Source organism: Bos indicus x Bos taurus, chromosome 2 (genome assembly GCF_003369695.1).
Source record: "Bos indicus x Bos taurus breed Angus x Brahman F1 hybrid chromosome 2, Bos_hybrid_MaternalHap_v2.0, whole genome shotgun sequence".
Taxonomy (NCBI): Eukaryota; Metazoa; Chordata; class Mammalia; order Artiodactyla; family Bovidae; genus Bos; species Bos indicus x Bos taurus.
The window spans coordinates 103,311,694-103,338,991 of NC_040077.1; the positions used below are offsets into that span (position 1 = coordinate 103,311,694).

At 39.6% G+C, this 27,298-nt stretch overlaps 1 protein-coding gene across 12 annotated transcripts in view; it reads right to left on the bottom strand.

Annotated features, from left to right (window-relative positions):
- The window catches only part of FN1 (fibronectin 1), a 69,297-nt gene extending 47,706 nt beyond the window's left edge, over positions 1 to 21,591 (bottom strand). For 11 of the 12 annotated variants that reach the window (XM_027566890.1, XM_027566865.1, XM_027566881.1 and 8 more), the window contains exons 1-12: positions 21,111 to 21,535; positions 20,060 to 20,188; positions 18,941 to 19,078; positions 17,339 to 17,470; positions 16,003 to 16,140; positions 12,840 to 12,998; positions 10,382 to 10,573; positions 9,324 to 9,503; positions 8,527 to 8,703; positions 6,824 to 6,976; positions 5,332 to 5,460; positions 4,166 to 4,309 (exon numbers count right to left, since the gene is read on the bottom strand). In XM_027566890.1, the coding sequence (XP_027422691.1) occupies positions 4,166 to 4,309; positions 5,332 to 5,460; positions 6,824 to 6,976; positions 8,527 to 8,703; positions 9,324 to 9,503; positions 10,382 to 10,573; positions 12,840 to 12,998; positions 16,003 to 16,140; positions 17,339 to 17,470; positions 18,941 to 19,078; positions 20,060 to 20,188; positions 21,111 to 21,261 (1,822 nt within the window). In that variant the 5' untranslated portion in view covers positions 21,262 to 21,535. Of the gene's footprint in view, positions 1 to 4,165; positions 4,310 to 5,331; positions 5,461 to 6,823; positions 6,977 to 8,526; positions 8,704 to 9,323; positions 9,504 to 10,381; positions 10,574 to 12,839; positions 12,999 to 16,002; positions 16,141 to 17,338; positions 17,471 to 18,940; positions 19,079 to 20,059; positions 20,189 to 21,110 lie in introns of all 12 variants that reach the window. The other variant, XM_027566795.1, reaches the window with a different exon arrangement.
- Between the last annotated feature and the right edge of the window lie 5,707 nt (positions 21,592 to 27,298).

Below are 27,298 nucleotides of genomic sequence, written 5' to 3' on the forward strand. Positions count from 1 at the left end.
AATGACATTTTGAAGTGTATACTAAATTTAATATTTCCACATCTTTAATGTGTAAAACTATTATCAACAAATTTAGTGTGTGGTTTTGGTTCTTCTGCTTTTTTTTAAGGCAAAACAAGAGAAGTAGAATCAATTTCTTAATAGGATAGATTCTATTTAGGATAATTATTAAATAAATGGAAAATTTATGCCTGCAGAACAGAACACTATTAAATACTGTCTTTTTTATGATGTCACTCAATGTTCAACTTATTAGAAATAAAGTTCCTTGTAATAATGTTTCCAAGAATTTCTAACTGACATTCTGTTAAACAGAGCAAAATTTTGCATGTTAGCTAGAGCAGTTCAGCAGATTATTAACAGATTTAAGTTTTCCATAAGGTCGTAGAAAAAATATTGAATTTTCAAACTTAATTATTATCCTCACTATTAAATTTTATTTGAAAATAAAGTTTTCTCTAGCAGAACAAATATACAACTTGCATATCTGGACAGACTTAAAAGTTCTAGAATAATATACTTGCTTCCATGATGAGAATAATTCAAAGTTTGGCTCAAGACTAATAAACATTCTTTAAATCTTAATTTCATCTAATACACATATTTGTAAGCTGTACAAAAACCAAAATTAATAAAATTCTCAATTTTTAATTCTAAAGTGTATATTTCATAGACCATGGCAGGGTATTTGTTTTAATTAACTGGCAGAAGTCAATTCCACAACCCTCTTTGAATCACTCCTTCACCATTATATATATATGAATATAAATACATTTTTAAAAACAAACATTGAGGTAAAATTTTAGAGATGTGATTATTTACTCCCATAATCAGTAAATATAGAACTATCACATTTTTATATTATAATAATTGGTATAAGGCTGTTTAAATATTGATCCTTAAAAGAAATCCTACCATAATTTCCTCATGTAAAGAGATGCCTGATATGTATTTTAGTTTAACAACCATGATTTTGAGAGAAAAAAGTTTATGATGCCATGAATGTACACCACCAAGAGTCATTCCTAAAGCTAACCAAGGACTTCGGATGATTAAATGCCAATAGTAGGTTCATTGATTGTAACAAACGTACCACTCTGGTGGGGATGTTGATATTAGAGGATGTTGTGCTGTGTGGGAGCAGAGGAAACACAGGAAATCTCTGTACCTTCCTTTTGATCTTGCTGTGAACCTAAAACTGCTTAAAAATAGTCTTAAATTTTAAAGATCATGATGATTATGGCTGATTCATGTTGATGTATGGCAGAAACAATACTATAAAGCAATTATCCTCCAATTAAAAATAAATAAATCTTAAAAAAATTATGATGGTTACATGTTTATCAAAATTAAGTTTTAGATAACATAAGTGACCTTTACTGCCTACCTTTAAGCTTAATCATGCTGCTATGTCCACAAGGAGGAGGATAGTGAAGAAAAGGGGAGGAAAAAGAAACAGGTGACTCAGAGGTTTTTACTCAGTGATGGAGCAAAGCAACATAAGGTTTCCTCTAAAATTTCAAGTGCTGGTTTGAAACCCTATGTTTTCAATGTTAGGCTTGTACCATCGCTCACCTTTAAGGGAACTACCCTAAACAGTAATAAGATATCTTGCATTTAGCACAATTTTGTTCAGAGAGTAAAAAATTATCCATGATTTGTAAGGTCAATTAAATTCCAGCTATCACTCTATGCCACTTTTTCCACATATGATTAGAAGACAAGAAATTTGAAAATTCTGACATCATTTACATTATTTAGACTTAGCATTTTGATAATCCTTTTGATATTGGTTAATTGGTAAAACTTTGTAAAGTAACCTGAGCAATGACTCACACCATTGTGAAAACTTGACTCCCTCTCTTATTCAATATAATCATGCTAATTATGAAATAGTTATGAAGAGATATGACAAAATGTCTATACTTTCAAAGCCAGTTTGAAATAAGGCCCAAATGAATAATTTCCAGTAATGGTGACCCTGGAGAAGTTAAACATTCATGCATTTGCAACTCAGCCCTTTTTTTCTTTATTTAGTTTGCTGAGATCTGTGCTTTCCTGGTTGTTTATTGACAAACCAAATGCCTCTTATCTCCTGTTAGTTTGAACAACTCTACTGAATCCTCTGTAGGAGGAACAAACAGGGCAAGGCTCAGAGACAACGGACTGGTGATCTGTTGTTCCATCATCCTTCCCACACTCTGAAAGCCCCACAAGCCAGGCAGGAACCATTGAGTAAACCAAACACACAGATAAGACCCAGACTGTGTACTGAGGCCAATCTCCTCTCTGCTGAAATCGCCTCTATGCTCAATGGGCTCTTCTGTTATGAAGAGTAGAAACAAGGTCAAAACATAAAAGTCCAACACAGGAGGATTCCCTCCCGTTTAGATTTCATCTCTGGCGTGTCAACCTACAGGCTTCCAGCAAGCTGTTATGTGAACAGGCTTACTTTTGAGAGAGCAAAAAAAGTTCTCTCTAATTCACCAAGAAGGAAATCACTTTCAAGACCACCACACCAGTAAGAATCATAAATAGACAGTAAGAGGTTTTTTAGAAATGTCACTGACTCGATGGACATGAGTCTGAGTGAACTCCGGGAGTTGGTGATGGACAGGGAGGCCTGGCGTGCTGCGATTCATGGGGTCGCAAAGAGTCGGACACGACTGAGCGACTGATCTGATCTGATCTGATCCTTTGGTTGTATCATTAAAAAAAAAAAAGCTTCAGTTATATACTTTCTGAACTTACAGTAATTCTGCAGAGCTTTAAAAATTATTGAACAAAAAAAATTATTTTAAGTGATTCCTACACACAAATCTACCACAAAATACAGTTTAAGAGCCAGGTCAATCTATGCTGAGAACCTGTTAAGCAAAGTCATCTTCAGTAGCCCAGACAGAGCCTGAAGCCAGGGGAGAGGACGGGCTCTTCTAAGTTCAGAAAGGGTATATATGAACAGTTTTTAGGATCACAGATTATTAGTTTGTTGGTGCTGGAAGGAACTTAAAGGTAATCAGCTAAAACCTTCCTGTCTTACAGCTGAGGAAATAATGAATGAAGCTTGACCTGTATCTACTTAGCAGCATGTACAAACCTGGATCCATGTCTTGGCAAACACTGTTTTTGGCCAAGTTGTTCCATATCTTTTTCTTTATGACAGTAAATCTCTTATCACATTAAAAAAGGATTTAGTTAACTGAATCTTGATTTCTGTCATAGGTAGGTTCCAATGTCCTGACGATCTCTCTATTTCTGAATATAGGCCACATCTTAACTTAGCAGAGAGTCAAGAGACTTTGATCTCAGATATTGCTTAAGTAACTGATGCCTAAAAATTAATTTTATTTTTTGGTCACACCACAAGGCATGTGGAACTTCTCTGTCTAGGGATCAAACCCATGCCCCCTGCAGTGGAAGAGCAGAATCTTGGTCGCTGGGCTATCAGGAAGTCCACGATGCCTAAAAATTAGTTTCAGAATTCAACCCATCTTACTGTTAACTCATCACTCAGCAAAAATTAAATTCAATTTTTTAAAAAATGAATAACACCTCCAGCTAGGCATTATGTCCTGTGACCTGAAAAAAATCCAGTAATAAACATTTTTAAGTATTTGAACAGCCTGGGCAGAGAACTGACCAAGTTACTCAACTCTGGACCCAGGATATTTTGTTCCAGACTCCAAAAGATCAAACACATGAACATTCTGACAAAAAAAGGGCCTGGATGAAACACTGAATGAATACATATCATGTGTATGATACACATGAATGAATGTGTATGCATTTCATGAGATTTCTCCATGCAATCTTTCTGTTAAGAAACATAACATAAAATCCTGACCTTTACTCCCAGCATCGGTTACTCCATGGTTTCTACTTACAGGTACAGATGAGAAATGAAATTTAGCCAGTGTTTTAACCTAATGGAATGTTCTACAATGTTAAGAAACAAATTTACATGCAGGCACTTTTTCACAGCCTTCTACTCCTACTTGACTAGGGAGAAAGGAAAACCATTTAAGTAAAAAATATTCGATTAATGACTAGACAGTGAAATGAGAAAAAGATAGGAAAAGGAGGAGATACCAATTTCGGCCTCAGAGTGTTAATAAACACTGATGTTGCCGTGTATTTTATAATACAGTGGCATAAAGCTACTTACCTGGATAGGTCTGTAAGGGCTGGCAGGCCCACTCCCCAATGCCACGGCCATAGCAGTAGCACTGGTACCGGACTCCCTGCAAATACTTCTCCCATGAGTCTCCAATTTGATAAAAGGTGCGGGTTTCTGAATCCTGACATTGATCTGAAACATACACAAGTAGACTATTAAGCAGTCTTCAAAACTTAAAGTGACAAATGTGAATTTGGTGTGCTAGTGCACAGATTCTTAGTTTTAATAAAAACTTGCAACTGTCCTTACAAATATAGCAGTTCAAAAATGTTTTGTTCGTATCTTATACCTTACTGGACAGTTAATGGTCAAAAAGTACCCATTGGGAGGAATAATTAGCTTTCTAAAAGAATAACATTTCTAAATAAAAATGTTAAGATTTAGATTTCAGTATATACTGACAACCTGAATCTTAATTTGAGAAAAATAAATTAATTTTATATTTTACCCATCTTAATGCAAACAGTTTACCATTTGAAGAGCAAAGATAAAATACCACTTTATACATGTCTTCAAAATGTGGATGACTTAATTTTACATATAAATGAACTGAGCTAAATTTCAACTAGTGAATAACTTGCTGAGCAGCTTCTAAGAAAGCCTTTCAGGCCTCTCACAGCTTTGACAATCGCAGGTCAAAAAAACTCATCTGATCAGTTTGTTTTCTGGGTGAGCAATATGTCTCTTTGAGTAAAGGAATATTAATGGATTACCTTAAAGCTGGTAACAGAGCTCTTTTAAGGCCCAACCCTCACTATTTGCTTAGATCTATTAAAAGGGCAGCTAAGAAAAATAAGGAATTTGGGAAGGAGATATTTACTGGCATAATCATTTGTCCACATTATTGCACAGTCAGCAAAGGAAAGTTCTCTTTCAGACATGAATTATCTTTATGATTCAGAACCAAAAAACAGATTTGTTTCAACTAAAGGAAACCTTCATGTGTTACCAAATTCAGCAAAAATAAATTGACTACCACTCTCAAGTTTAGATATTGATCCATGATTAGAGAAAAGACTTTGCCAAGCTCTCTGCAGGCCATGATCAAAGTCTAGAGCCAGTTTCAATCAAGTAATATCAAAGAACTCTCCTTATCTGAAACTTGCTAGCTATACTCAGTGTTTAAATCCAACTAGAGACACAAGGCTACTTACCAACAGGATCGCACTTCCACCGACCCCGGCCCTGACCGAAGCAGGTACAATTCAGCATGTGTCCCTCTTCATGACGTTTGTGGAATGTGTCATTCACATTGTAAGTGATGCCGTCGACGATGCACTGATCTGTTTAGGAAACAGTGGGATGGGTGGAGAACTTTTAAGTTTCACTGATGAAATAAAAGAAGCTACACTTTTCGAAGCATATAATTCCCTCCACTTAATTAGCAACATCTTCCACTAAAATAACTTTTCTACTGGCATAGAATAAACATTTTTTTCCAAAGCTTAGTCAGTACTACACTTCTTGCAAAAAAAAAAAAAAATTCTCTCTTATAAACTTGTACAGATTAGAGATACAAGTATATACAACAAATTTTAACTTTCGGAACAAGTTCTTGCTGGGTTCAAAATGACCTTTAGATCTCTGCTTGTTACAATAAATAGGAGGCAGATTAAACATTCTAATATGATACCCAGCATGATGCGATGGTCTCATCTCTGGAATAGCAGGGCTAGGGAGATACTTGGAATGTGTAAATAGAATACCATAAATGACATTTGGAAAGTTAACAACAACAACAAAATCAGGCCAACTCTGTTGTTAACTTGCTGAGATCCTAAGAAATTACTTCCCTCTCTGGGCCTCAGTTCCTTCCTCTGTAAAATGAGGGCTTGGTCTGGATGCCTTCCTAGTGTCCTTTGCAGCTCTGCAACATCATATGTATTAGACCTGGATTGTGTCATCCATTGGGCCCCATAAAAGGAGAACAAGTCCAGGCCAATGTCAACACAGAGGCTACATGGACTATTTATCAACCCAGAGCTCTACCTAAGTCTTATTTTTCAAACCAAAGAAATAGAAACACTAAAATAGTTTTAATAGATCAACAACCCTTATATCATACACCAGGGTCCAAAGGGGAAAAACTCGAGTGAACAAAAGAAATTGGTCTTTATGTCTTTGTCTCCTTGAATTAAAGGAGATCTGCCAAGATGTGATTTTAGAATAGCACGGTCTCTTTTCTTTACAAAAATTGACCAGTCTTTTCTAGACAAGAATCCAACAGCATAAAGAAAGAAACTTGAGTTGCTCAGTAGTGTCTGACTCTTTGTAATCCCATGGACTGTAGCCTACCAGGCTCCTCCGTACATGGGATTTTCCAGGCAATACCACTGGAGTGGGCTGCCATTTCCTTAAGCTAAAAGGATCAAGTGATATCAAGTGATCATGTTCTATTCTCTGAAGTCATCTTTTTGGCTCAGCCTAAGTACTTACATCCTGGGAATGTTTCAGAATCTTAGAAATGCTCTGCCAGATTTTCTTAACTGGCTGTCTAACATGCAAAACCTATCCAACACAGTAGGCTAATGGAGTGGCATTGCATACTTCTTCTCCTGCTTTTGGTAAAGCACAAGTTTTCACGAAGAAGTCTGCTTCTCTGTATTCTTTGTCCTCTCAGCTATTTTCATTAACAAGTGCACATACCTCGGAGCTGAGAGTAGGCGACACATGTCCATTCTCCACGACCATTTCCAACACATGTGCATCTCATCATGTGGCCCATATCATGCTGTTTGTCCCACTGGTCTCCAATGCGATACATGACCCCTTCGTTGGTTGTACAGATTTCCTCGTGGGCTGTTTGGAAACAGAAGAGAAATGCATTACTGTATAAATGATCACAAGGGCTAAAATGTATGCAATATTATCAGTCTGGTTTGGTGATCCTAAGAACTCTCTTGGAAGTCTTCTGTGCCTCAAAAATTCACTGAGCTCTGACTACCAGAGAGAGAAAACATAGTCTGAAGATGATGTTTGTTGTAAGGAAAAATTACAGTATGGTTAAGGGATGTTAACCACAATTATGCCTACCCATTCAAGGGGTTTGCAATGTTCTAGAAAACTGGATTTGACTACTGTCCCATAACATTTTTTCTAGTTTCAGTTTATTCTAGATCAAAGGGAAACAACGTGTATGGGTATAGAATTGTAAGTTAATATGTGTTTTCCTTCTAAATCCAAATTTTCTTTTGCTGAAATGAGAGGAATAAAAGTAAGCCTAAGTATTAATAGTTTCCTTCTGATGTTTCATTGCCTCATATTCACACTTGACTGCAGCACATGGATTCTTAATTCTACTATCAGAAAATCAACTGTAGTCTAGTGGCTCTCAAAATTTGAAAACAAAAGGTATTGGTTCTCCTTTCTTCATTCACACAAACTAGAGCATGGCCTTTTAAAACAAGATCCCTACTGATTGGAAAATATAGAGTCTGGGTCCTTTTGGTGTTTAATAAGTGATAGACCTTATTCTAAAGCTGTATGTAAATACTGCAGGTCTGTGACTGCGGCAGTCACTTGCATGTTTTCAGCTACTCAGCTGTGTGCTTTTTACAAAAGACACACCTGTTTAAAAAAAAAAAAGTGTATTTCCAGACTTTTTAAAAGTATTTTTATTGTATTTACATGTTTTTGGACTTTATAATAGTGGGATTTTAAAATCATATAAAGTGAAGTGAAGTCGCTCAGTCATGTCCAACTCTTTGTGACCCCATGGACAGTAGCCTTCCAGGCTCCACCGTCCATGGGATTTTCCAGGCAAGAATACTGGAATGGGCTGCCATTTCCTTCTCCAGGGCATCTTCCCAACCCACGGATCAAACCCAGGTCTCCTGCATTGCAGACAGATGCTTTACAGTCTGAGCCACCAGGGAAGCCAGAAAGTGAAGTCACTCAGTCGTGTCCGACTCTTTGCGACCCCGTGGACTGTAGCCCACCAGGCTCCTCCGTCCATGGGATTCTCCAGGCAAGAATACTGGAGTGGGTTGCCATTTCCTTCTCTAGGGGATCTTCCGGACCCAGGGATCAAACCCAGGTCTCCCAAATTGCAGGCAGAGGCTTTAACCTGAGCCACCAGGGCAGACCCCTACATATATAATAGTGGGATTTTATAACAGTGGGATTTTAAAATCATATAAACAATTATATAATTCTTATACTTTTAAATAATTATATAATTCTTATAAATCATATGAATAATTATATAATTCTTAAATATTTGATTACATTTAGATCATGACGTTTTCTGCTGTCTAAAAATTAAGTCTTAATGCGTGAAACAGAAGTAAGCCAAACATTATTCTTCGGTCTTACACCACAAACGACTGCCTACAAGGGCTTCGTCTTACCAGCCATGGGGCAGAATCCAAACTTCTGGTCAGCGTCATAGTTCTTCGTGGTCCCACACCATTTCATGTTGTCCCTCCTGCCCTCAGAAGTACAGTCCGTGTAGTTGTGGTTGTTGTACAGGAAAGGAAAGTGGCACAAGGCACCATTGGAATTTCCACCTCGAGTCTGAACCAAAACTGTCCAAAACAACACACATGTCAGAAGAAAAAGATTGCAACTGAGCTTCCCAATGTACAGTGGGGAATTACTGTGACTAGACTAGCCAAGTTTCTGCAACTAACTCAGAGTGTGTCTCAGAATAAAAGATGTCTAATAATACAGTTCTAAGCCTCCTTAGTGTATTCACCTTCACCTTTCAAGCAGATTTAAATCCAATTTTTGCTCTCATTTTTCCAGCCAGAAAGAAAAAGATTAAATGGTCGCTTTGAATAAATCATGGTTTTAGCCAAAACAAAAGCAAGAGCACTCAGGCCTGCCTTCTGTGTAGTCTTCAGCCTGGGGGAGTGCCTACTGATTTTCCCATACAAGCATCTTTAATCACATAATGATCCCAATGTGTCAAAAATAAATGCACTGAAGGGCTTTTCCCTTGGTGTCATTTCCCAAGACGACTGGGAAACTTGGGAGGATCTTTAACTGTAAAGTTAGTTCCATCCATGTCCCTTGGGTCCAGATAACACAAAGGTGGTACTTCTCAAGTGTAGCCTTGAAAGGAACGCCCAGCTTGCTGGCCAATAAAAACAGAGCATGAGAAATGGGGTTTTCTCACTGTTGCGTTTTCCCCTGGGATACTCACCAGTATGGTCTGTACAGAAAGAATATTTCTGGTCTTGCTCATAATTGGAAGTTGTGCTGCACCAGAGGTGTCCGTCCTGCCGCCCTTCGGTCGTGCACGAGTAGAAAGTCTTACCGTTGTAGGTGAACGGGAGGACGCACGGCTCTCCGTTGGAATTGCCACCATAAGTCTGGGTTACAGCTACAAGCATAACCAAAAGGGTCTCAGGAAACAGAGTTGCACTTGTCTCCCACTATTGTTCCTTATTTTCCACTTAACTGAGGCTGACCTTGTGTCCTCAAAGGGGGGAAAAAGTACTATGACTATGACTAGCTATAAGTATTAACCAGATCATAGTGTTATCAAAATACCTTACTCAGAAAGCCACATTTTTTTTGTGGGTAGAACAACACCCGAGTTCTTCTTCTGACATCCATTGTTACCACCTCAGCAGCCATGCCTCAGTTCCCCATTTGCAAAGCTATTGGGTTGGCCAAAAAGTTCATGCGGGTTTTTCTCTAAGGTGTTACTGAAAAACTCGAATGAATTTTTGGCCAACCCAATATATTACTATAGGTTAATTAAGGATGCTGCTCAAGTGATCCTGCAGGGGTATATATGGCTCTGTTGGTGCTATAAGAATTAATACAAGAAGCTGTACTAGGGGAAAAGTCAAGTGCACCAATTATTATTGCTACAATTTCTACCACTTTTATAGCCCAGAAGAGTTGCACCAGGTTGTTGAAAGAAGTTTACATCACAAAGGTTCAGAACTTTGGGATTTAGAGTACTAAATAGGGATGGATTAGTTTACTCAGAAAGTAACCACTTGTAACATTTTAGACAGATAAAAAATACACAGTAGCTTAATACTTACTACAGGAAAGAAAACACATAGATTAAAAAGACTGAAAAAATAGATATCAAATGCCAACCATGGTTGTTATCATAGGCTGGTAAGGTTATAAACTTTTCTTGTTTTATTGTTTTACATTTTTTGGTAAATGAATGTATTGCCTTTCAAAGTCTAAATAATAAGAAAGTCATTGGTCCCCTTTTTAAAAAAAGATAACACAGACCTGTCTCTTGGCAGCTGACTCCGTTGCCCAGGCAAGTGCAAAGCATTTGCTTATTCCCTTGTGTCTTCAGCCACTGCATCCCCACAGAGTAAACCACACCGCTGTCTGTGACACAGTGACCATACGGAGGCGGCTGAGGATGAGGCTGGGGCTGGTAGATGGCCGTTCGGACATCAGTGAAGGAGCCAGATCCTGAGGACATGAGAAAGAAAAGTCACAGAGCTGGTTAAGGGAAAGCTACTTCCTGGAGTACTTTTCCAGAATCTTCAAGGTCTCATCCAGATGACTCTACAATCTGTCTTCTTACTGAGCTGGGATTGGAAAGAAATGCCCCTCCCTCTTTGCATTAGCTTTGGCACTCAGCCTAAGAAATAATCCATAAGAGGCTACCCAGTGTTCTCTACCTTCCAGCTTACCTGGAGCTACCAAGAGTGTATTTCCAAATCACCGACATTATTCTGCCACTCCACAGAGCAGGTACCTCCAACGACTGCTTACTCATTTCAGCGAGCCAAAGCCCATGACTTTACAGTCCTCTACACCTAACCTCTGATCAGCTCACTTCATTCTTTCCATTTCATTCAGTTCAGACCACTTTATCCTTTGTTCTATGCCTCATCTGCACTGAGCTTCTCATTATCCCTTCCTGTACCCTGAGCTGTCCCCAGGCTTTTCCCTTGGCCTGTAATGGTCTGTCTCACCATCTCTTAGCAGTTCCCACTAGCCCAAAATATCTGGGCATCTCTCTTCCTGATATTATTTTGAGAAGTCTCTGCAGCTCTGCAGCAGACCTCTCGCCATCGATGTAACTCTGAGCTCCTCAGACCATGCCCTGGGCACCCATATTGGATTTCCTATTCACTAGCCCTCCACCTTCCACATTTCGTGTCTCCAAAGATTATTTGGGAATTCTGTTGTGGTTTTTTCCCTAAAATCAGTCAATCCTCTTAAGACAGCTTTCATTTCAGAGTAAGACAACAGAATATGCTGATCTTTTCTTTACACATAGAAATCTGTTCTCTTGGGGGTCAGGCCCAAGGAGGAGCAGAATTAGAACTGAAGCTAGAATGACTGGTAGACTGAATTCAGCATCTCTCTAAGGCAATCCTCTTAAGACATTTTTCCTTTCAGAGTAACAATGGAACCCAAATACTTCATAGGCAATGGTCCCAAGGTCACACATATCAGGGGAATATGGCATCTGTTTTCATACACCCCACTTGGGAGAGTCACAATGCAAAGGAATATTAAGCTCCTATAGAAGAAAGTTTTTATTGGTTTAACCCCATGTCTCTCAGACTTTTTTGAACAGAGCCATTTCAGTATTAATATTAGTAATACTAATAAAAATAGATAGCAGTCAATGAATGCTTACTCCCCATTAACCTCTACTCTTTTTAATTTAAACTGTTTCAGTAAGCTGAGATTAGTAATTGTTTCTTTTTTAGGTTAGCAGCAATTTTACTGAAAGTAATCAAATAACAAAAAATGTTATCAAATCCAATCTTGTTCTCCTTCTGAAGTGCTCATGGCAAGATGAACACTCATCAAAAGGAGGCAAATCCAAGTAAGTAATTAATACTTTTTGCTAAATGACCTAGATGAAAGACTAAACAATAATGCTAGTGCATTGTATAGTGAAAACTTGACAAAATAGAGCAAGAATAATAACAGAAGTACCCATTCTTGACTGCCCTCTTTCTTTCTTTAGATTCTTACAAAACAAGCTATAATGCAAAGATCCTAGTCTTGTACTAGAAATAATTAAAACTTATTTTTTTAAAAAAGCTTATATTATTATGTCATTCCTTCCCATGTCTAGGACTCCTCTGAATTTTTCAAATGTGAAACCCAACACATGAAGAAAATGACTGTGCATTATTTTATGGAATGCAACAGAGTTTGCTGGAGCATGGAAACCACACATAGAGGATTGTTTTCACAACAAAAAGAATAGAATGTCAGGGTAAGGAGATATATGCCATGCTGAGAAAGAACAAATGTACTTTTCCCCCTCTTCCCAGCAGAAGAATCAAGGGATCATGTAACTCAGCAAAAGTTTCTCATTTCCATTAAAATGTACTTTAGATATTCCACATACATATACAAGGGTATATATATGAATATTCACATGTGTATCGATCTACAGATCTCAGTATATTTATTTATATCTTTGTATATAAATCATGTAGGTTTCATGATATTAGTAATTTTTCTTGCCCACCAGTTTAACCTCTTGGAACTAAAATTAGTTTTTTTCCCCCAAGATCCATTTTAGTTTCATTTTTATTTAAGTTTAAAAAACTTGATAGTAAACAAAGTTTTAACTAACAGTCTGCAAAGGAACTCAGCTTCATAGCCACATCATCCTTCAAGGGCACACCAAGGGAAAGATGGTTTTGCGGAAATGCTTAGTGCAAGGTGCCCCCGTTTGGGTCCCCGGGGCCCCGTGCCTCACCTGCAGATGTGGTCTGCAGGGATGTATGCCTCTCACACTTCCACTCGCCACGGCCATTGCCCGTGCAGATGCACTGGAGCAGGTTCCCCCGGTTGTCCTTCTTGCTCCAGGTATCCCCAATTCTATAGGATGTTCTAGTGTCCTGATCGTTGCATCTGTCTGTGTCAGAAAGGGAGCGTTAAAACATGTAAATCAGCTTGAGCTTGGCAAGTGCTTGATGCAAACCTAAAATAAAAATAGAGTTGCTTCTAATAAGGACCTACTGTATAGCACAGGGAACTCTACTCAATACTCTGTAATAAGTCTGTAATGGTGGTGGTTTAGTCGCTAAGTTGTGTCCAACTCTTATGACCCCAAGGACTGTAGCCTGCCACGTTCTTCTGTCCATGGGATTCTCCAGGCAAGAATAATGGAGGGGGTAGCCATACCCTTCTCCAATCTCCCCAACCCAGGAATCGAACCTGCGTCTCCTGCATTGCAGGCAGATTCTTTCGACTGAGCTAAATGATATAAATAAACAATCTAAAACTGATTCACTTTGCTGTACACCCAAAACTAACACAATACTGTCACTGCTACTGCTAAGTCACTTCAGTCGTGTCCGACTCTGTGCGACCCCATAGACGGCAGCCCACCAAGCTCCCCCGTCCCTGGGATTCTCCAGGCAAGAACACTGGAGTGGGTTGCCATTTCCTTCTCCAGTGCATGAAAGTGAAAAGTTAAAGTGAAGTCGCTCAGTAGTATCCGACTCTTAGTGACCCCATGGACTGCAGCCTACCAGGCTCCTCCATCCATGGGATTTTCCAGGCAAGAGTACTGGAGTGGGGTGCCATTGCCTTCTCCGACAATACTGTTAACTATACTCCAATAAAAAGTTTTTTTTAAAAAAGGAGAATACAGTTGCTTCAAGTTTGGTAAGCTGTTTTTGGGTGATACCTTTATATTCAGCTGTGGTACCATGGGTGGTAAACTTCTGAAAGATGTGATTGCATTTAAATCAGTGTGAAGGAAGCTATACGATGTAGTCTAATTCCACTCATCTGTTTGCCAGAATGCTATTTTTCACTCATCAAATTTTCATTTAGTCATTCAGTTCATTAAATTTGATAAAAATCTTTCATTCATTACATTTTTTCACATTGTTTATTTGATCAAATACATCCCCTGGCTTTCTAGTCTTCCCTCTGTATCCTTCTCTGGCTCTCCTGGCTTTGAGTCATGACTATTTACAACCTACCTTATCATAGGGGATTTTCTTTAGAAAACTAGAAACAATAGGGAGGCAAGTAGGTCTCATAGGGTCTCAACTAACTGCCCCAAAGGAGCTATTAAAAGATAGCAGCATCTGTTTTTTCATTTGTTATGTAAAACAATTCAAGGCACCACCAACTTCTCTAACTAAAATATTCTCTCCCCTGGTTCCACCCCACCCGCTACCAAATACAAACCTATTTAACATTACTAACAAAATGGCATCTCTTGAATTGCTCATGGTGTTAACTCTTTGATGGGAAAGTGAGATTATTAATATAAAATAATGTTTGTTTAAGTTCATTTAGTCACGTCTGACTCTTGTGACCCTATGGACTGTAGCCCGCTAGGCTCCTCTGTCCATGGGATTAGACAGACAAGAAAATAAAATGATAATTTGTAACTAAATTACCATCAGTCTATGATTATCTGGCAAATAAACTGTTTCAATTATAATCCAGCTTTGTCCATATGCTGTAATGTGATAGAGAGGATTTGATTGGTTTGTGAAACAGAACTACACTGGGTTAGATAAAAAATAATTAGTTCATGTTAAGTTCAGACAAATACAGACACATATTGATCTCCCACCACAGCAGAAGTCTGAATAAAAGATAGCATTGCTGGTGACACTTTTTCCCAAATCTCCAACCAAGTGTTGTCTTCCCCTGAACCTCCATAGTACTATTTCAGTATCTGTCTCAAAGTGTTTAATTCTGTGCTTTGTAGAAGATGATATATATAAGCCTTTCTCATCATCCTGACCTACTTACTAAGTTCTCTTTGACAAGTCGGCTAATGTCCAGTTCATTTTTGCATCCCTACACCATCTTGAATAAAGTAGGGACTTAAAAAATTTCATGGAAGAAATGACTTTTCTTTGAGAAGCTTTTCCCAATTTGTTATTAGAAGAGCTTTAAATACTAGATAAGAGTTTGAGTCAAACATCTAACTTGTCTTAAACTAAAACACTGCCGCCGAGGTCTTGAAAGTCTGATAATCATAATAAAATGTTAAATGCAAGAGAACTGGCAAGGTGCTCAAAAACATTTAGTTTAAATTGCTATCACTATTTAAGAGAGATTATTTTTTGTTTGAAGGAATTCAAATTTGGATGGTGAACATGATGAGATTGTTAAAACTTCCAGCTAGATAAGACATGTTCAAAATATTTAGATTTGATTTTAAATGTATAACACTGATAGTTGATAGCTGTTTTGCTTCCACAAACTTTATAGTTTGACATTTCAAAAAAGGAGCATTGAATCCCTAAGGCAAAAAGTAAGGCCTCGGGGCAATCTTAGAAGGAGCTACAGAGATACCAGTGTTTCTTTCAGAAACTTTCAAAGTTTAGCTTCTTCACAGCACTAATAAACCTACAGAGACACTGTCCTTAACCCCGGAATAGGGGTTAAACATAATTTAACCTATGGGATAAGTACCTTTTATTTTTATCAATTTTGCTAATGTATATGCCTTAAATGTCAAGCATAGAAGGAAGCCCAAAACTTTAGAGCTTTGCTCCTCTCTATGTCAAGAGCATTCACATGCCCAAAGATGCATGTGCCTATTATTTTAAAGATTTCCTTGCTACTTAGAAAATATCTCAGTGATCATTTAGATGAAACATTTGCAACTCATCTTTGGGTCTGCAACACATTTGGCACTGAAATGAACATTAAGGTTCTTTCTCAGTAGCTGATAACCTAAGACCTTATTGAACTAAGCTGTTTTATTTTAATTTAGTCTTCTTTGACAAAGTAGAATAAGTTGGTTACAAAATCTTTCTTGACATCCAAATGTTAGCATGTTGGAGGAACGGATGTTGTATGTGATATCGTACGACAATTCTCTCTAGGAATCCAGAAAACAATGCCTGGCCTCATCTTTAACATACAGATCTAAAACGTACTTCTGGAGGTGCAAGTGATACGTCCGCTGCCTTCTCCCAGGCAAGTGCAGTCCACCATCATCCAGCCTTGATAAGGCTTTTCCCAGGTCTCCCCGACAACGTAGGAAGTACCAGCAGCTTGATCAAAACACTTCTCAGCTGTAGGGAAATTGGAAGGAAAAACAGAAAAAAAAAAAGGAGTTATTTCAAATTGTGCTGTCTCCCTGTAATTTTAAGTATATTGTGTAAGCAAAAACCCAACCACATTTTTTTAAGTGGTACTCTCTTCAAAAAGAAAGGCACGCCCTGTAACTAAGCACAGAACAAGTAACCGAAGTGAAAGGAGGCTCTAGCCAAGTTGGCAGGCAGAAATTCTGTTCTCCTAGTAAGTACATGGATTGGACATTTTCAGCTAGCACCGTTCTTCACACCAGTATTTTGAGCAAAAAGGATCTATGTGCCTCCTGTGGATCTATGAATCTCTTGCATATTGAGACTAAATATGCAAAATTCCAATCTTAATTAAAAATGACCAATTATGAATGCCTGCATAAAATGACAAGAAAGCTATTTAAAATTTGGATTTCTGCAAATATAGAGGCAACACAAAGAAAAAACCTCTGTATTAGAGAACAATCAGAATAAAATTTATAGCCAGAAACTCTTAGATTTGTATCTATAGAGTTCAGCTGAAGATCGACACCAAAGGAAACAGCAATTTTGACAAAAAATGACCAAGAGATGATAAAACACACACCATATGGTGTTTATATCTGCCACGTTCCAATAAAGAAAGATGTTAAAAGTCTCATTTTTTTTTTACCTTTAAAAAATTTACATCTTGACCAAGGAGAAATCTGAGAACAGATCTTAGAGAAAACAAATGACTTCTTCCTAAATCTTTCAACTCTATCTTAAGCTTTGAAAAAAAATTAAGACTTCTATTGATACATGTATGGTCAGTCGTGTCCGACTTTTTTCCAGCCCATGGACTGTATGCAGTCTACCAGCATTCTCTGTCCCCAGAATTTTCCAGGCAAGGATAATGGATACTGTTTGAGTTGCCATTTCCTTCTTCCAGATCCAGGAATCAAACCCAGATCTCTTGCATCTCCTACATTGTCATGCGGATTCTTTACCAGGGCGCCACCTGGGAATCCCTAAGACTTCTATACATGGTTGGGAATTTGAACTGATTCCTTGAAGAAGACTATGGATTACACATTTGATTATTTTAAATAAAATTCTCAGTCTCTTATCTTTTTTATTGGAAGGCAGGTATCCTGTCATGTCAATTTTGACTGAACCCAGCATTTTGACTGTGTATCCCACCCCCATGTATCCCCAAGTCACACACCTATGGGCTTGCAGGTCCATTCTCCTTTGCCATTACCCAGACACACACACTCTAACATGTAACCACCAGTTTCGTGTGGTCTCCTCCAGGTGTCACCAATCTTGTAGGACTGCCCCCCTTCATGGCAGCGGTCTGTTCAAGATAAAAAGCAAATGTTACAGACAGTGGGACAGAAAATAGTTTTAAAACAGAAAAAGTCTCATATTCCAACCCCTTTGGTTAGCCAAAGAGAGCAGCTTTCCCATCGGGGACAGGGGAAAAGTTAACAGGTCTGGTCATTTGGGGTCCTTCAATTGAATGTCTGGTTTAAGCACAATGGTAAACCACAGAGGAAATCTGAATAGCAAAGAAAGGAGTCATAAATCCTGGATCCCCAGAGAGATCACAGGAAATTGAGTTCTAAAGTAGAAAAGAAAGGCTGCCAGGCATGGCCTCCACACACACATAGTGGGTTTAGCCTGAGACTAATTCAATGCAAAAGGCACACTAGACCTAGAATTCCAGCTTTCAGGATGCGGAGAGTCCGTATTTCACCCTAGGATACAAATGTCTTTTTGATGGAAAGCAAATAGATGTATACATAGCAAGTGTGGAAATCTGGTTAAACACAAGGGCACATACAAAGGTTAAACTGCCCACTATGTAAACATTATGTAAACACTACGGAACACTGACTCTTAACATATACCAATAATCTTGGATAAACTCTAACATTAAACGGAGGACAGGCTGATTGGGCTTATTCACAAGAGACTGATTTGTCTTTTCCAGAAGGCTGTACATCATGCTTTTTTGGGGGAGTGCCACTTAGTTCCCTGACCGGACATTGAACCTCCACCCCCGGCAGTGGAAGCGCAGAGTCTTTACCACTAGATCGCCAGGGAAGTCTGATTTGTCTTTTGGACTGAGCCTTTAAGAGACTTATACAACGATGGATTAAAAAACACTAAATGCTGTGTTAATAGAAGCTATTGGTAACCCAATGAATCATACTGGAAAGTTTGACTTAGCTAAACTAGAATTGCTGAGAGTAAGTCCAGATCCCTAAGTACCTTGGAAAATTCATTCCACATTATTCCTAGGAATAGAGAGCTCTGCTTCCTGGTTATAAACTACTGGTTACAAAGAAACCAGACTGTTTCTGTGAGATCCAAGCAGTGTGTACATTGCTAACAAGACTAGCAGAGCACACAACGGCTAATTCATTCTTCTTGACCATCTTTCCAATCACTGCAGATCACCACATGAGCAGTCTGGCTTGAAGATGCCCAGATAACATAAAATGGGCAACTCCTCTAAGAATGGGATGGAACCCAAGAGATTTGCTTGGTTAGGCTACATACATATGTGTACACACACACACACACACACTCTCTCTCTGTCTCTCATAAATGCAAACAGACTGAACACTGCCTCCACCTGTGCTCAGAGCCACCTTACAGAGGCACAGGAATCAGCTGTGTGGCCATAGAAGGGTGTCTGCTCACCTGGGATAAATCCCCACATTAGGAATATCCGGTCATGGATAACAGAAAGTGACAGTGATGGGAATGGAAAAGCTCACACTGTTATCTCAGGTCCTAGACAGAAGGCCATTCTTACTTGCAATGGTGCAGCTTATTCTTCCTCGCCCAGCGCCGATGCAGGTACAGTCCCAGATCATGGAGTCCTTAGGGCGCTCATAAGTGTCACCCACCCGGTAAGTGTTCCCAGTGTACTTGTCAAAGCAAGTCTCTTCAGCTGAGGGAAGATTGAAAGTCCATGTGAACCTTAATAGGGAAAACCGTTTCTATTCCACTCCTCTCATCCAAGGGAAAACCTTTCTTTTCTATTCTGTGAGTAGCAAGGGACAGTGGAAAGTTTTTAAAACTTGAAGTAGGAGATCTCAATTTTACCCTAGGGTCTAACAAAGCCTCAGTTTTCAACCTTTGACAAGTTTTCTAATTTTCTGGTGACGAATTTCCATTGGAAAGGATTCTCAGGCACTTAGGAAAAAGCTATAAAGCACAACCTTAGGACCAGCTAGATTGTGAAGGAAGGACTTTAGATTCCTCTCTCTGGCAGAAAATCAAACCAAGGTCCACTTGAACAATCTGAGCTCCCACCCCCACCCCAGTACTGGCCCTTGTCAATCCTACTATTTCCATTTTGGCCTCATCAGTGGTTCTCTGCAGGAGTTGCCATAATTTACAAGAAATAGATCAAGAGTCATAAAGGAATGAGAACTTTGAAGTAGTCAGTGGTTTTACGTTGAACTGCAGCTGACAAATCGCTTGATAATGTACTGCCCAAAGTGCTTTCTGCCCCATAATCTTACAGTCTAAGATTTGGAATTACTTTCTAATAAATTAGAATTTTATAAGCAATTCTTTTTCTTTGAAGGGAGAAGACACATCATTCATGTTTTTCTTTTTTTTTTTTTTTTCATTCATGTTTTTCATCAAACGTTTTGGGAAAGTAAAACAGAAAGAAGACCCTAGAAACTACTTTGGGATATATTTGTTCTTTTGTTTTAAAGGTAAAAAGAACAATATAATTTGAAAAGCAAATATAAGCAGTTATTAAACATTTTTTAAAGATAATTCTATTAGGGAAATGGAATATGTAATTTTACTACTAATCCTAAATTTAATCAACAAGCCCTACTTCTCTATCTATTAGATTCTAATAACTATAATAAGTAGAAGATACTAAGAACTAGGCAGGCTCCCCATCACTTACGTTCAGGCTTGCTCTCACAATTAAAGCCCCGGCTCCCTCCATAACAGGTACAGACCAAGGCGCTGCCCAGGTAGGTGCGCTCCCATTGTTGGTTTATCTGATAGTGCTTTCCATTGTCATAACAACCAGCTGTAAGAAATGAAGAAAAAAGTCATTAAATTTGGATCCTTCCTTTTTCCAAAGTATGGAATTTTCTTGCATGACTAAATTGATGAGCCTAAGCAACAAACGAAGGGGAAAAAAGTTAATCATCAGAGCATCAGAAGAATTAAAAGCAACTAGATATCTAAAGAGTTAACCACACATTTGCACACGTAGATATTTAGGTATTCCTTTTGTTTTTCTTTTGACTGAGTTAAATGTTATACAATGATGTCATTTCCATCTGGCCATGGGTCTGCACCAAAGGAATGGAAACATTTTGAAAAGCAGATAACTGGGAATTACATTTTAAAATGTGCAAGGAATTTCAGCGCTCTTTGGGGGTAATAAGTCAAGAAGGGCAATGCTAAGCAGTTTCCATTAGCCAAGGAAAAGGGAGGGTGTGTCTTTGAGAAACTGGAAGAGGAATTCCAATCTCTGTTCTTGGAGAAGCATCCTGAGAAAGCATTTTGAAGCAATTACATCTCATTCAAAGTAGGCACAGCACAATTATTCAGCTACTCTCCCCTCATCCCCATTTTGAAAGTATTTAACCGATTACTTAGTAACAAAGAAAATAAGCGTAAGGACCACACTAATCCCAAAAATAAAAGTTTAAAGAGGTGCATCATTTTTCTCTTTAAAAACGAGTTTTGGTTAATTCAAAGGAGGATGACCTGAGTCGGTATCAGCACTGCTGGGCATCGCTGAGCTCCGCCTTCCAACGCCTTATCTTACCTAAGCCCACAAAACCAGCCTGCTCAAAGCCAGTCTTTAATGCACCCCTCTCATTTAGGAGTATACACACGCCACGCGCGCGCGCGCGCACAAAACTTAAATCACAACTTTGGTTGGTTTTCTGGCCCCGTCCTGAGGCAGCCTGTTCCAGCCCACTGGGGTCAGTACTCACGTTTGCTCTGACTGACAGTCAGCGGGGACTGGGGCTGAACGATCTGCTGCGCCTGTCTCCTGCTCTTCGAGGCTCCCGCGGAGGGTACCGCTGTCCCCAGGGACAGGACGGCCAGCAGCAGCAGCAGCCCGGGCCCCGGACCCCCGAGCATCTTGAGACGGTGAGGCAACTTGCCGCTTAAGTTTGGTTCCCTTCGCAACCTGCGGGCGGAGTCCCCTTCCAGTACCTCCAAGAGAGTCAGGGCTGGATGATGGGGAAGGGGAAGGGTAGAGGGACAGAGGGGAAGGAGAGGACGAAAGAAGTTGTGGCTGCAGGTCCCCTCGTCCCCGCTCGCGACTAGGGATCCCCCTCCTCCCCTTGCAAAGCGCAGCCGGCGCGAGCGGCCGAGCCCCGAGAACCAGGGTTTATATGGGACGGTCCCTTCCCGCCCCCCGCGAGGCCCAGGGCGCCGGGGAGGAGGGACCGGCCGGACCCCCTCCCACCCTCCTGCGGCCGCGGCCGCCGCCGACCGCGCGCCCATTGGCCCAGGCTCCGGGTGACGTCAGGGGAACTGTGGGTTCGCCTTGAACAAAAGAGATGCTGATCGCCCGCCAGGATTGGGACAAGAGAACTTTTTTCGGTTTCCTTTGCGGTCGTCAAACTTTTGGGGGGCAGAAGGGGAGGGATGGGAAGCGTCTGGAAACGGGTAGTCTGGGAGGAAAGGGAGGGGCTGGAGTCCAGTGTAGCCAAGGGATAGCAAGTCCATCCTCCCTCTCCCCCCCGCCCCCCGCCGCTTCCCTTTTTAAATATTTTATTGGGGGGGGGTGGTAGGGGGGAGTTCAGATTGCGTCATCGCTGGGGGTAGGGGGGAAATCTCCGCTCACTGGAGTGTACTTCGACGGGGAGGAAAAACCATAAAGTAGCCACCACCTTGCAGCTGTAGGAATGTAGACTTTGCCGTCCCGGGGAGCGGCTGGCTGGCTTTCCTGCGGTTCCCTCTCTTGGGTCTGTGCAATGACTGGGGACTCACTTTGCCTTCACAGCTTCCTGTTCAAGTCTTCCGCCTTTCTAAACGCAGTATCTGCTGGTTCTGAGGACGTTTTAACTGAGGGTGAGGGGTGAGAAGGGAGGAAGGCAACGGAGGGCGGAAGGGAGAAAGGATCCCTTTAATGAGCTTCTACTATGTACCAGGAATTCCGCGGGGCGGATCTAGACGGAAACTCGGAGAACGAGGTTTCTTTGGAAAGGACAGAGCAGCCGTTTCCCTTTTTTTTTTTTTTTTTCTTCCCCAAATATGCAAGAAAGTCTTCTTGTCCTGGGGATGGGATGACTGCTGAAAACTGTAAAGTTGGACCTACCTGGGAGAGAGAAAGATCGTAATGTCCTTGCCCATGTTCACCGTTACACAGAACAGAAATCGTTGAGTCATTAAAAGTTGAGAAAAGACCAGTTCCAGTCTTTCCTTCTTACAGTAGCTTCCTTGCTTTTATTTGGCATTTTCATTTGGTAGACATAGGTTTCATCATAGAATTCCCCTCCCCCAGCCCCGCTGCCAGACTTTTTTTTTTTTTCCAAGTGTTACTTAGTCTAAGAAATGTGGAAAGTTCCCATTTAAGATTTCCCAGTCTTTCCCTCTAAAGGCATGAGTAGAAAGGGAATCTGAGAAGTCGCTAGCATTTAGCAACTCATCACATCAGTTCTTTTTACAGAGAAACACAAGTCACACTTGGTTTTTAAAGATCTTCAAAAGGAGTCTTCAACTTTCTTGAGCAACTCCTGAAAGATCTAAACTCAAAGTTTTGCCTCGCTAGTTTTGTTAGTAGTGCAGACCTCCCCTTGGCTTTGAGAATCTATGAAGGGTGCAAGCAGGTTTGTCTTTTTCTGCACATACTTAGAGAAAAAGTTTCGCCTTTGGTAACTGCCATAGGTAATTCGAACTCTGGTCTATAAAATGCCGAACATCAAAGGCATAAAACTAACATTTGTTTTCATTAACACAGGGACTTAAAGGGGAAAAAACAGCAAATATCAGTTTCCTACAAGAAGTGTAAAACTTCCTAAGGCAACTTTGTGACCAATTTTGCAAGTTGAAAGAGTGCCACAAATTTCCCCAAATTTAGAGTCCTGTCTGGGTTAGAGTTTTTTTTGTTTGTTTGTTTGTTTTTTCAATTTCTCATCATCACTTGACAAAGCAGTTTTCTCTTTCACACATAAAAGGGCCCCTGTAAATTTCTGGGAAGCCGATGTTCCTTCCAGAGGGAAGGGTACCTGGAAATCAGGATGTAAATAAGATAAACTTGAAGCTAATGCTTTCTTAAAATATACAGATTCTGGGGGAAGGAAATCGGTGGTTAAAAAGTATTTTGCCAACCAAAACCATAATAGTTTGACATATTTACTGTACTCAAAATACATAAGAATAATATACACATGAGAGCTTGGAGGAAATAGCCTAAGTGACTTACATTTCAGAAGAAACTGATATTTCAGTCTGTTGAAATATAATCTGCTTAAGGATATGGTATATTTGTAAAGTCTTACAAGCAAAAATACACAATATTCTGACTGAATGTTATAGAAATGGTTGACAGTTTACCCTTTTACTTAAAAGTGGATTTTTTTTTTTTAACCTTGGAGACAGAAGCATTTTCTTAGTTAAGACAGTAAGGCTTGCTGTAGTATTCTTTCATTATCAGAGTCCCTTGTAATTGTGTAAGTCTGTTATCTCTAGCTGGAGAGATAATTAAATCTCTCCATTCTAACCCTGATCAAACTAGCCACGCCTGGTGTCCAAGGTTCTCTTGCACTCCCGTAAGAATTCTGAAGTTTATTTTGACAAGGACTGTTTCTTCAGCAAACAGTGTCCTCCTATTTATAGAACATATCTTTGGATTTCTTTTTCTCATCTCGAATTGGAGAGGGAAATGTGACAAAAAGAGATAGAAAGTAGATTGATAGGTGGCTGGCACTGGGGCTGGGAATGGGAATCAGCTGTAAATGGGCATAAGGCATCTTGAAGGGGTGATGGAAAGGAATGTTCTAAAATGAGAATGTAGTGATGGCTGCACAACTTGATGAAGTTACTGAAATTAACCACGTTGTAAACTTAAAATGGGTAAATTTTATGATATGTGAGTTGATTATTGTTTAGTTGCTAAGTCGTGTCTGATTCTTTCGTGACCCCATATACTGGCGCCTTCCTGGCTCCTCTGTCCATAGGATTTCCCAGGCAAGAACACTGGAGTGGGTAGCCTTTTCCTTCCTCAGGGATTCTTCCTGACCCAGTGATCAAACCCTCATCTCCTGCCTTGGCAGGTGGACTCTTTACCACTGAGTCATGTGGGAAGCCCTGGTATATAAATTATACCCCAACGAAGTTGTTTTTAAAATATCAATTAAAACATAGGATATCTTTAATCATTTTTACTTGTACCGTCTTCTGATTTTGTTTCAAGGACATTTGCACTCAAGTGGCAGCAGCATATACAAGCTAGCCTCATTTCTTCATTTTTCTAATAGGAAATTTGCCATTAATACAGTAGTAGATTCTTTCTTCTACACCAGCAACCTGTTACCAAACCTAGTACTGGTGTGATGTCATGTGTGTGGTAGAGACAGAACATATATTCATTGACAACTGTGCCTGGCTTCTTCTTGGACTTGCCATAGAGATAAGATTTTCTCAGAACTTAGGTCAAATTACATGTTCAGTAACAAAAAGGAACACAAATATTTGTGTGTTGGGGGTATCATTTGGATATTTTATTATTGAAGAAGGCTAATGAGGAACATGGGCAATTATGGAAATCTGAAGTGAATTGACTTCATTTGAGTTGAACATTATGGTTAAGCACAAAAGGAATTGATCAGAGCCAGTCATTTAGAGAAGACTGAAATTAAACAATTTAAGGAATAGTTTTAAAAGGCAGTTTTTTCCTAAGTGAAAAATGACTTCTTTAACGGGAATACACACAGGACAGACAATACCCATCCTAGTCAAATCCCTTTCCTGTTGAAAAACAAAATCTTATCCCTGATAAGAAATAACTTCTTGACCCCAAGGGTTACATTTAAATGAAGGTGGGCTGTTTTTCCTGAAAACCTTTGGCTTTTATCCTGTTCTTAATCTCTTTCAGTTCTGTTAGAGGGGAGGCCATTGATTAGGTGACCTTTGGAATTTTCTGCCTTAAGAGCCTGTAGTGTCTTTTACTGTTTCACAGTCTTCTCTGGGTAGGTTTTGTTTCTTAACTTGATTTTATTTTTGGGGCATAAGTCCTTCACATCTTCTCTTGAAAACAGTTGAGTTTGCAAAACTGCTACTCATTAAGCACAGGTGTGAGAAGGAAAAATAAACTGCCCCATGGGCAGCCCCATGGGTGGAATGTCTGGACAATTTGTCTAGAACTGACAGGGCCTTGCAACTGTGGAGGGGCGGGGGGTGGGTGGGGTGGAAATACTTGATAAGGACATTAATTTATGCCTTGAAAGCTAGTCGGTTTTCACTTACTCAGCATTCTGTTTGTATTTTAAGTTACTTTATTGTTTAATCAGCACTTTTAAGAGCCTTAATCGGTGCCCTTTGTTGCTTAACAGGAGTGCCCTTTTCCTCACTAGAGTGATGTACCTCCCAAAAGGCTTTGCAAAGATGTCTTATTCATTCAGTAGCATGGAGCCAACTACTCGGTGGCTAGACCACTCACCCAGAACTCTATTACAGAACATTTCAGCTTTCTAGGATAGGTAGCAGTTTCTTGGAAAATATTTATTTTTGTGTGCTGCTGCTCCTTTTTTCCAATTCTGCTTTATTTTATGTAGGTGGCTTTAAAGGTTTGTTTTGAAAGGCTGAAAAAATTATTAGAAAGATTTTTGGTATTTAACTATTTTTTATCTTTCTTACATTCCATACTTTAAGTATCTTGCATGCTAAGTCACTTCAGTTGTGTCCAACTCTTTGCACCCCTATGGACTGTAGCCCACCAGACCCCTCTGTCCATGGGATTCTCCAGACAAGAATACTGCCATGCCCTCCTCCAGGGGATCTTCCCGATCCAGGGATCAACCTGCACCTCTTGTCTACTGCATTGGCAAGTGGGTTCTTTATCACTAGCGCCACCCAGGGAAGTCTCCTAAGCATCTTATATGAAGCTAATTTTATTTATTTATTCATTCATTTATTTGTTTTTTGGCCCTGGTGGGTCTTCGTTGCTGCACATGGGCTTTCTCTAGCTGCGGCGAGCGGGGGCCACTCTTCATGGTGGTATGTGGGCTTCTCGGTGGGTTGGCTTCTCTTACTGTGGAGCACAGGCTCTAAGTGCACCGGCCTCAGTAGTTGTAGCACGTGGGCTCAGTAGTCATGGCACACGCCTTAGCTGCTTCATGGCATGTGGTATCTTCCCAGACCAGGGATCAAACCAGCATCCCTTGCCTCACAAGATGTATTCTTAACCACTCTACCACCTCTACCACCAGGGAAGCTTTGTGCAGCTAATTTTGAAAGTTGCCTCAGATGCTTAAAAACAACCATAAACTTTATCTCTTGGATAAATTTTTATACCAACAATAGACTTTTGTGATATAGGTGGTCAATAGACACTTTTTTTATGGATTAAATTAGTTATTAAAAATTAAGGACTTATTCACCTGAATTACAGCAATGGAAGGATAATTATTACTATTCCTAAATTTGTGCTGAACCATTTTCTTGATAAATTTAATATATTCTCTCATTAGTTGTGAAAATTTTACTGAAATGAAATGGATATTTCAAATTATTACTATGTTTTCACAGTAATAGTAATGTTTCATAGTAAACATGAAAAACTAAGGTAAGCTTAAGCATGTAGTGAACACGTTCATAATGACATGAGTATCTGAAGAGAATTAAGAGAAATTCATTTAAACTGCCAGACTTTATTAAACACTTTCTCTGAGCCAGACTCAGTACTAAATAGTTTAATGCATTTTTTCATGTGTGGGTCACGACAAACTGTGGAACATTCCTAAAAGAATGAGAAAATCAGACAACCTTACCTGTCCCCAGAGAAACCTGTATGTGGATTAAGAAGCAACAGTAAGAACCTAACATGGAACAACTGACTGGTTCAAAATTGGGAAGGAGGTATGATATGACTGTATATTGTCATCCTGCTTATTTAACTTATGTCCAGAGTACATCATGCGAAATGCCAGACTGGATGAATTACAAGCTG